Source organism: Sinocyclocheilus anshuiensis, unplaced genomic scaffold (assembly GCF_001515605.1).
Source record: "Sinocyclocheilus anshuiensis isolate Anshui unplaced genomic scaffold, SAMN03320099.WGS_v1.1 scaffold476, whole genome shotgun sequence".
NCBI classification, from domain to species: domain Eukaryota; kingdom Metazoa; phylum Chordata; class Actinopteri; order Cypriniformes; family Cyprinidae; genus Sinocyclocheilus; species Sinocyclocheilus anshuiensis.
Window position 1 is genome coordinate 1073655 of NW_015554139.1, and position 11405 is coordinate 1085059.

At 38.4% G+C, this 11405-nt stretch overlaps 1 protein-coding gene and 1 pseudogene across 1 annotated transcript in view; one reads left to right on the forward strand and one right to left on the reverse strand.

Annotated features, from left to right (window-relative positions):
• Positions 1 to 1072: 1072 nt before the first annotated feature.
• On the reverse strand, positions 1073 to 3068 carry LOC107670437 (alpha-(1,3)-fucosyltransferase 9-like; annotated as a pseudogene).
• Positions 3069 to 6394: 3326 nt separating this feature from the next.
• Positions 6395 to 11405, forward strand: part of LOC107670475 (serine/threonine-protein kinase LMTK1-like) — a 47866-nt gene continuing 42855 nt past the window's right edge. Inside the window, exon 1 of the mRNA XM_016463077.1 lies at positions 6395 to 6974. Within this exon, the coding sequence (XP_016318563.1) occupies positions 6884 to 6974 (91 nt within the window). The 5' untranslated portion in view covers positions 6395 to 6883. The remainder of the gene's footprint in view (positions 6975 to 11405) is intronic.

An 11405-nucleotide genomic window follows, 5' to 3' on the forward strand; every position in this document is an offset into this window, starting at 1 on the left:
TGTTCCACCTTTATTTGACCCTCTAACTCTAACACTTTCTATTCTATTTTAATTCTACTTTATCTATATTTATCTTCTGTTTTTTCTTTTTTTTTAAACAGCAGAAAAACAAACAAACACTAGTTTTCTATTTTTTCTATTCTATATCTACTTGTTTTTCTTTGTGTGTGTGTGTGTGTGTATATAAATACACCTTGCTACGTGTACTGCGTTAGGCTAACCGAGACTTGTCATTTGCACTTATATATTGTTGCTCTTTTGTTAGTTTTGACTGCTTTTATTGTCCTCATTTGCTTTGGATAAAAGCGTCTGCTAAATGACTAAATGTAAATGTAAGACAAAAGAGTAATCCACAAGCAGGCAAAAGGTCAAGGGCAGCAAAACAATCCAAAAACCAGATAAACAGTCCAAAGTTCAAAACCCACAGCAGGCAAGGCAAGAACACAGGTAACAAGGAAAACGTAAAGACTAGAATGCTACAGCTTAGGCAATACTTCGTAGTGTGGGTGCGTTTGTGTGTGACCTTAATAGTCCATTTGATAGGTTACAGCTGTGTCTGCAATCAGTGAAATGGATTATGGGAGATGTAGTTTGGGGTGAAATGTGCAGTGAAACAGTCATTGTGGTGCTGACAACTTCTGGTGGTGAGCAGGAAGAGTAACAGAGACTGGACTCATGACAAAATCAACAAATATGTCCCTGATTGGCTACATTGCTCTAGTACACTGAAAAAAAAACACACGTTGTAAACAGAAACCTTTGAATCTCTCATGAGCATAAACACAAATCCACATTGGAGAGTTTGATAAATCTGTTTCGCCAAGGATTTTGTTTGCCAAAATTACCGAACGGTTATTAAACGGTATGGTGGTTGTTAGGGTTATGTTTAGTTTTTGTTCTGTTTTCATTGTGTTTTCAGTTTATCTGTTCCCCTGTGAGCCTTTAATTTATACAAAATGAAAGCTGCTGAGTTTAGACCAGCTGTGTCATCCAGTGTTTTGGCAAAAGCAATACAGTCACAAAAAGACATCCATGACCTTTAGGTTCCATCTTTGATGGCATCCCAGTACTATTAGTTAACGTTTCCAAAAACTTGGTAGTCTTTCTTTGTTCATATATATGGACAGGCACTGCAGGCATGCTCTTGGGGATAGTTAACAAGTTTGACTTCAAAGTGTTTTCGCCATTGCAATACTTTTTGTATTCTTCAACATTCTTGTACAATGACAGCAGGTGTTCACCCAGTTTCTGAGTGCTGGAGAAATCCTTCACGTGGATGAAAGCATCTTTCAGGACAAACCTTTCATATATATATCGTGGAGCCCCAAGAGCCACTGGCACTGATCCGAGTGTGAGGCGATTGAACAGCTTTTCTGTTATGTAGTCATAGTGAGCATCTGTGTTCTCAAATGATAGATAGAACTAACATCTATTTAATATTTCCTTGTATTGTGCATCACTTACTACTTTTCCAAAATGACGCCCAAAAGCATAAATGTTGATGTGTTTTTGAAGCTCATTATAGTATTTTACCCTTTCATGCTTCTCATTCCAGTTGCCCATAATCCAGCAAACTAACTTGTCCTTTTTGTCTAGAACTTGTGGAAATATCGTATCCTCTGTATCTTCGGTTTTAATCATAATTTGCTCACGAAGGATAATATCAGCATCCTGATGGTAATTCAATGTCACATTAAACAGGTTCTCCAGACCGTCAAGCCGTCTCGTGTTTTATGGGGAATCAAAGTGAATCCATATCCATTTCTGGAAGAAAGGCCATGGTTTTGTGGGTAAATCTGACAGGTCGCTTTTAATATCTCTGTGATTTATCAGCACTCTGTGAGCCTTGCTCTAGAGCCTTCTATCTACAGTTAAGTAACAACCGTCTATATTAAATTTGGAACTGTAGGAATTTAGGTCAAATTTTATTCCAAATAGTCATAACCATATAAGAAGGATAGTGCTGTTTGCCAGAAGCTTGTCTATGGATGGTGTAAAAGTTCTTACTGTTGGTGATTTGTTACAATGGTTACGTAAGGATTCACATATTAAAAATATGTTCAGTCCAATGGAGAATATAAGAAGCAAATATCTGGGATGAAGTATTGTTTTTTTATGACCTGTGGAGAAAAAAAATTAAGATTATCTTGACAAGACTTTGTCATAGTCTCATAAATACTCTTAAAAGATTAGCTATAGCAATGGACACAATTCAAAGTATTGAGTATTACATTGATTATGCACTATTTAAAACTGAACATTTACTCAAAGTTAGTTATAAAAATAGCTCTCCATGTTCTCATTACAGGAAAATCACAGGTGTGTACTTGGAGCATGGCTGGAATTTTCCAGGACCAGAATTATGAGGAACCAAAATAATTACACAAAAATGATACATACATTTCATATTTAATGGTATTGGTTTGTAGAATACTTTTAATAGATGATATTTTCATAAAAACATACAATTGGTGTCTAACGTGTTACTGTAGATGTTTGGGTTGTGTTGCATTTACGTTGTTTACACCAGCAGATGTCGCCAGCGTGGTTTTGAAGGTTGAATCATTTAGTAAAGCATTGGTTCAATTGAGTAGGAGATTCGAAAAGCTCTGATTCTCTCATCAGGTGTGTTTTTAGCCTTTCGTCAGAAATTGGTGACATGCCCCATCAAAAAAAGTGTGCTCATATATTTTGATACTCTTTTTAAACACTTGGATATCAATTTATATAAATCGTCTTTATCTGCAGTCGTTTACAAGATGCATGTGCAGACTGTGAGAAAGATATTTTGGAAGCATCAGTGAGAATGATAAGTAAACCGCACTATGCTGTTGTTTTCCAAAAGACATGTTCATGATATTATAAGCTGTCATGTAGTTACTCAATCGCTAGATAATTTCTAAGTATTATTGCTAAAAAAACTAATAAATGATCTATCTGGTTCAGCTGGATCTGCTCTAATTTAGGTGAATAGAATAATGTTGATGATTGTGCTTAATTCTCAAAGTAAAAGCATTTCAACAATTATGCATAATAAAGTAAAAACAACATGAAAACGTACTTGACATGGTTCTGTTGGGGAACACAGCTTGACCCTGCAGAGACTAATATGCACAGTGAAGACCAGTGGTTTCCATTAGCTGTGAGCAAGATTGACAAAGTTCTCACATTTCAAAAAGAAGTAAGCAAGACAGCACTGACTTTAAGTATCCACCATTGTTTTGTTATAACAATAGTACTTAGAGTGTATTGACAATCAATGTATTTTTTCATCCTTATCATTACAGGCTCAGATAATTTGTTTCAAACCAGTAGTTCAGTGAATGCAGCATGGAAGTAAATGCAGTTCTTTAGAGACAATGGTGAGACAATGTTTTTTATTTATAACGTCACAGGTAAGTCATAAATCCCAGTGGACACTACCTTAAAACTACTTATCTGGGTATATTTTTAATGCAGAAGTAAGCTATTTCCGGTGAATGTGCCAGACTGCCAAACTATTAAGACAAAAATGGTAGAACAGGATGTTTTGTACAGATAAAACGATAATCAGCAGCAAATGACACCAGACTTGAACATTCAGATCACCAAAACTACTGCTCTTACCTTATAAACAAACAAGGTGGATATCAAACAGGCGATATCTTTAAAGAGCAAAACTTAAAACTCTTTCTACTAATGTAACTCTTGATTAATTTGATCAGATGATGAATAATAAATTATACATTTCCATTTAAAAGCAAGTCCATTTTTATTCTGTAGGGTCAGGCCCTCAGTCACCTCTCAGATGCCACATAAAAACATAACCTGTAACATTAATGACTAAATGATTGTATAACCTTAATAGATGTACTGGATTAAAAAGGCAGGGAGTATCCACTGCTTAGATAAGAGAAGGGTTTTGTAAATCTAACCTTTCAGTATGATGCAGGTGTGTTGTTCTCAGGCAGAGGTTATTTGTCCAGTGAACAGTTGTGCCACTTCACCAGTCTAAGCAGTCTATAACCAGTTTGGGCGGTTATAAATTTTTTTGCTGCATAATGAGCAGTTGCTTAATCCAGTAGCCACAGAAATGACTTATGAGGTGAAAAATGAATTTGCACTCATTGAGTTGGTGGGCCTTCAGTTTTTATCTTGCTTTACTTGCTGTTGCCTGATGGGGCACTGTTTGACCCTAGACATTTGTGTATGCACTACACATCCTTTAAACTTTCAATGACCAACAATTAGTCCACATCATTAATCTCATAGTGTATTGTTATTTCCTTTCACAGATATGAATAAGGGTATTAAAATATGTTTTTGATGGTTAGCTTCAGCCCCTGTTTATTAGCATTGTCAGGATCTTATTTTCCAGAGTGATCAGTCACTTGAATAATCTATAGAGCTATAGATTGAATAGATGTCAGCATCCAAGTTTTGAGATGAATGGGTATGCAAATGGTTATCTTTCTCAAGATACATCATGTTATGTTCCAGAAAATTTGGAACTTGGAATTCTCCCACCTCCTAATTGAAAATAACTACTGGAACATTGCTCAGTATCAGACATATAGCTTGTAAAGTCAGTGTAGATCGATCGTCCCTAACTTTGAATAGAAGAATCATTTGATCTTATTTCCATTTAGGTGGTGACTAACATGACATTTCAGTAGTTTTTAATTCAAGGGAGAATTCAGAGCTCCAGAACCCAGCCTGACTGGAACTTTTTGAAGTCGGAAGTGGATTTGTTTTACTTAGACATCAGACATTGTCTGGAACACAGCTGTGACCCCCCAAACCCGGAACTGTGTAGTCTCCACCCCTTCAGTCCATACCACACACTCTGCTTCAACTGTTTGATACCCTAACGAGAGGTGACCAAATTTCACCCAACCATCTGATTGCCGGTTAGGAGAGGTTAATCGCCTCTCGTTACTCCCCTTTACACTGCACAACAAATGATGCACGACAAAGCTGAAATTCGTCCGAAAGACTCAGAAATGAGCTCAAAATCGGATGAAAAGCACAGTGTTTGCCCAGCTTAACTCAGCACTGAACAAAACTCCGGCATTTTGAGCGATGAGTGGATTCTAACACCTTGGATTGGCCATTTTGTTCAAGAAATCTGTAACAAAAGTGCTTGTGAAGGCAGGATCGGATCCAAATGCAGGCTTTATTGAGAGTAGTGAGGTCAGACAGGCAAGGGTTGATCACCAGCAAACATTAGCATCGAGGGCAAGACTATATATAAGAACTTCTGGTGGTGAGCAGGAAGAGTAACAGAGACTGGACTCATGACAAAATCAACAAATATGTCCCTGATTGGCTACATTGCTCTAGTACACTGAAAAAAAAACACACGTTGTAAACAGAAACCTTTGAATCTCTCATGAGCATAAACACAAATCCACATTGGAGAGTTTGATAAATCTGTTTCGCCAAGGATTTTGTTTGCCAAAATTACCGAACGGTTATTAAACGGTATGGTGGTTGTTAGGGTTATGTTTAGTTTTTGTTCTGTTTTCATTGTGTTTTCAGTTTATCTGTTCCCCTGTGACCTAGTTTTACTTTGGCTCCTAATTGTCATTTCGTTCACCTGTGTTTGATTAATTAACTCATTAGTTCTTTTGTTTGCTCCCCTACAAATACTCTCAGTTTTCCCTTAGTCGGAGTCCGTTCTCGTTTATGTAATGTTGGTTTACTTGCCTGTCTCCTGGATTTGCTGATTAAAATACCTTTTGTATATCTCCTTTGTGTGTGTGTGTGTGTGTGTGTGTGTGTGTGTTTTTGTGGCAAATGAGGACATAAATTTGTATAATGACAAAGGTATGACATAGGTATTACAAGGAGAAGGTGACTTTTCAGGACATTACCCCATGTCCCCACTTTTCAAAACGCTTATAAATCACACAGAATGGAGTGTATTGAAAATCTGAAATAGCACAAAGTTTCCTGTAAGGGGTAGGTTTAGGGGTAGGGTTGGTGTAGGACAATAGAATATAAGGTCTGTACAGTATAAAAGCCATTATGCCTATGGGATGTCCCCACTTTTCACAAAAACAAACCTGTGTGTGTGTGTGTACCTCACCAACCCGTAACAGTGGTAGTACATCCTTAAAAATATTTCTTGATGTTTTGCTGATCTCCCAGTCTGATATGTTGCTGGTTTTAAATGGATTTCGGGCACTTTCTGTTGGTCTGGGAGACCATCTTAAAGCAGCTAACCAGTTTAAGATGGTTCAAGCAGTTATTTTCAACAGGGAAGACCTATATTATAGTGCAGGCATTCCGTCAGACAAGCAAGAGTCTTTACTTCCGACAGCTTAGATTTTGAGCACCGAGCGTTTTTTTTTCCTCGACCAAACCCGTCACAGTGCTGCTGTGTGACGCTCTCTCCTGTCTGTCACTGCCGCTGCAGTATTAATAATCCTCCTCTACACACTCCAGTATACACGCCGAAATAAACTGCCCGGAGCTCTAAGTATATATCAAACACTGCGTGTCCAAAGGGCACAGCTGCAGGCAGAGCAAAACATTTGCAGGAATGGTACTGGATAACTGCCAGACACCGAAATCTTGGTGCATAGCCTGCACATGGAGAAAAAGCGACGGTGATAGGTGGTCTACCCCGAGGAGCCTTCAGTAAACAGCCTGATGGACGAGGAGACACCGCGCTGTTTACATTGAAACGCGCTAAACGCAGAACAGAGCAGATCGGAAATGTTTCCCAGCATCTGTTTCATAACCCGACGCATCTGAAGTGAGGCAGACATGACGCGGCGCGCGCGCTCTGCTTCATGATGCATCAGAGCACCCTCATGCCTAATTTTCTTCTATGAAGCGATTTTTTCCCCTTTATTTCATGTACAATCACGGTGTCCTGAAGTAAATCTGAAGCCTTATGAGGAGGATGAAAGCGTCGGTATTTGTCGCGGTCATGTCCTCGGTTTTATTTAATCCCAGTTTTGCCTACAGCTCGCATTTCGACCCAGGTGAGTAAAAACATGACATATTCTGAACCGCAACCTTTTATTATTTATTAAATATGCACTGATGTAGATGCTACCAATGAGATGAAACAATTTAGACTTTAAACAGCCACATACATGTTTTGCATAAAACATTTTTAAAATAAGTAATAAATGCAAACATTTATTTATTATTAATAGTGTGTTTAAATTAAGTTGCTACATATTTTTGTATGGCTTTAATCAGTATTTTTTTCAAGCTATTTTTAAACATAAATAGCCTACATTTAAACATTTTGATGCAAATAAATGCATAAATATATTCTAAAATATTTATTTACTTTTGAATAATGCATTTATCAAAAGACATCCTACATGTGTGTGCTCTTGCACATGCATGCATTATGCACTACAGAGCGAGAGTATGTTTTGCACATTTGCAGTCAAACAGAGCTGACTTGGCATTAGTCAGACAGAACTGTTGTGTTCCTCTTCTTGTGTGTCCTGTGTTCCCAAGGCAGTTCCGTTGCATAATGTCTGTGTGTTTGACATATCTGTGCACTGCTGTTTACTTCCTCGAGAAGTCAGCAGCCTGTGGTGTCTCACTCAGTGACCGTGAGGATGAGTTGGAGGCCGACCTTTGACACTGAGATTCACGTGCACACCCTCTGTGGCATCAAGCTCACTCTTCATGCATGCCCTGCAGCCCGGTGAGAGAGGATGCATGTCTGCAAGCGGCTCACGCTGTTCATTAAGAGCAACGTATACGGCATGCGATGCACCTGCGGGTGTGCTGAGACCTTAGAAAGCTGAGCGGCATGAATTAGGGTGACATAGGTGAGGAAAGAAATAGCTAGTGCTGTAAACAGAGCCAAAAGCATCCCTGGCCGAGGTGACGTGCAGCATAATAATGAATCAGCTACTGTTCAACTGCCTCTGAATCTGGGGTGCGGAGGGGGTCAGCTTCCTTCTCGATCGCTCTTGGTTTTCACTATCTGTGTTTTTACCAGGCACTCTAGATATGCCCTTCGCATGCAGATCAGCGTTTGAATGCTCACTGATTAGGAAGCCGTAACAAACTATTATGTAACGCCCACTGCTGTAATTAGATTGAGCAATACGAGGGCCACGGACACTCCCAATCACGACCAAGGATTTATGGCTGAAAAGATGCCTTGACCGGTGCACGGTCCTGTGCTTGATTCAATTGCACTCTTGCATTCCTTGCTTTCCAAGGGAACTTCCGCTAATCATAACTTCCCTCGTCTCTCTAGTGTGTCGAATGACAGTAAATCAGATCCAGCTCAGTACTCTTAAAATAAAGGCTCCAAAAGAGGTTTTTCGCATTGAAGAAGCATTTTTGGTTCCCAAAGAACCTTTCAGTGGACAGTTCTTAAAAGAACCATTTTTTTTGGTAGCGTGAAGAACATTTTAATGATCTAAAGAACCTTTTTCCACTATAAAGTACCTTTTGTGCAGTGTTAAAGGTTCTTCATGGAACCAATGATGCCAATAAAGAACCTCTATTTTTTTAAGAATAAAAATGAAGTGAGGATACTGTATGAGTTTCCATATTTGATTCACAACAGTCAACCCTGGTTTGAGATGATAATAGTGCAGGAAGGGCATTGGCTAAAGCTGTAAAGATTCCCTCTCACTTAATGAGGACATATTTAGGGTGACTCTAGGCTGCCTGGGTGATATACACGCCCCTAACGGGCTGGAGTCAGCAGCAATCTGTTACTCTGACTGGCCAAGTAATGGGATTGAGAATCAATGTTTCAGTGGCAATGGATGGTGTGGCATGTGACGAGACTAATCAGTCTCCCACCCTCAGTATCTTGGCCATACACAAGGACGTGGCAAAGTCATGTGGATTATAAAGGTACAGGGCAGTTTTGCTTCATCACATTACAGCGGTTTGAATGTCAAGTGCTGGTTTAATGTATTAGAGTAATGTATGGTGTTGGGAATTGGATAAGAACTGGTTCCATCTTTTAAAAAACAAACAGAACACAGTGATAAATGAAAATCATTGTCTTCTGGAGTTTCTTTAAAAGATGGAACAGGCTCTTATCTGATTCATTTGCAAATTTCAAATGCAAATTATTTCTGAAGGATAATGAAGACTGGAGTAATGATGCTGAAAATTCAGATTTGAGACCGCAGGGATAAATTACATTTAAAAAAATTATTAAATTGAATAAAAAAAATATGTATTTTAAATTGTAATAAAATTTCACAATGTTGTTGTTTTACTATTTATATCTTTTTTTTTTCTTCAAATAAATGCAGCCTTGGTGAGCATAAGATACTACTTCTGAATGGTAGTATAGAATCAGTCCAATTGTCAGTCCAGTTACATATGACAATTAGTTTGTTGTAGTAAATTGTGTTTATTAAAAAAAAAAAAGTATCACAGAACCATAATTGTTATGTTGAATCAAAATCAGAACCAGGGCCTATACTTTCCTTACTATACCCATCCCTGTGTTTAGGGTTGTTTATGGATGACTATATATGAAGGAACCATATCAAAGCATTCAAAAGTGGTCTGTTAGGTCAAGACTTCTTGCTTTTGTCAGAATTTGTAGTCATGCTGCATTCTGATGGTTAGTTACCAAGCTGAGCTCTCAAGGCCAGGCTCTATTCATGAGTCCTATAAAGCCACATGCATCACGGATGTGGTTGGCCTGGAACTGTCTGTGAATTGGGCTTTACTGCTCCCTGGTCACAACAACACCATCCTCAGACACTGTTAGAGGATGATTGCACAATACTTCAAGGCCTGCCTGTGGTTGTGACTGTGTACTACAGTTTTCTGTAAGTTTACGAGGATTTTGTTTCATCCCAGACCCTCTCAGATTCCAATTCATTTTGAAGTTTTGTTTTTTAGATGGTTGACAAATGAAGATCTTTCTCACGCCTGAATGGTTATAAGCGGTTGTGTAGGAAAAATTGCACTTATGTGAAGTGCCCGACGATAGGAATAATACAGCCAAAAGTGAGATTTGCTGAAAAATTACTCACCCTCAGGCCATTCAAGATGTAGAAGAATTTGTTTCCTCATCACAACAGATCTGGAGAAATTTAGCATTACATCACTTGCTCACCAATGGATCCTCTGCAGTGAATGGGTGCCGTCAGAATGAGAGTCCAAACAGCTGATAAAAACATCACAATAATCCATAAGTAATCCGCATGACCCCAATCCATCTGTTAATGTCTTATGAAGTGAAAAATGCGTGTTTGTAGAGAAACATTACAGCATTTTAACTTTAGACCATCACTTCTGGTGAGTTCATAATCCATAATAATGCTTCCTCCAGTGAAATAGTCCGTCTGCTGTTGTCCTCTCACATCAAAATCTCCACCCACATATTGGTTTAGAACTGTTTGGATTGTTTTCGCTTGTATTTGGTGCATATTTCTCTCCTGATTCAGACAAGATGACTTTTTTACTGGAGAAAACAGTATTTTGGATAGAGGACTCGCATTTTAGCAGGAAGCAACAGTTTGAAGTTAAAAATGTCTTAATGACAGATTTGTTTATTGGAAACACACAGCTTTTTGCTTCATAAGACGTTATTTGATGGACTGGAGTCGTGTAGATTATTTGTGAATTATTGTGATGTTTTTATCAGAGTTTGGACTCTCATTCTGACGGCACCCATTCACTGCAGAGAATCCATTGGTGAGCAAGTGATGTAATGCTAAATTTATCCAAATCTGTTCTGATGAAGAAACAAACTCATCTACATCTTGGATGGCCTGAGAGTGAGTAAATTTTCAGCAAGCCTATGAAGACAGACAGTTTGCAATTATCACAGGCAATATGACACCAATGTTCAATAAATATTTAAATTATTATTTGTAATAATAAAAATCATGGATTCTGGTATGTAATGCAGTTCATTAGTTTAACTGTAGACTGTTTGTGGTTGCAAAGCGACTTGCATACATAAGTGCGTTAATATAGAATGTGTAGTCGAAGCGGTCAATCATAATTTTTATTTTTAAGATGGATGCTGTTTGGAAATGAATGCTGTGGATTTCTTCTGTATATTTTGTTCTCTTTTGTCTGATGATATTTAGGTTTGAGTGTTCTCTGTTACGAACATGCTGCTTTTGTCTAAAGATCAATACTGAGTTGATAGAGCTATTAGTTGTGCGCATCAGGAAGCTGTTTAAGCACACTGTTTAGACTGCAGTCTACAACTTCTGTTGCTTTGTTTTGAAATACCTATGCAGGACTTCAGTAACATGGTGACTGAACTAGGGCTGCACGATAAATCGCATGCGATATTTAATGCGCATCTTGTCAGAAAGCCGGTTCTGTAATCAGCGGTAAATCTCTATCACCTGCGTGCTTTCACATTGAGCAGCATTAATTATACAGAGCCGTTGTTCACTGACGAGCTGCGCAACAAAATCGCGCGAATATGAACGTGGTTT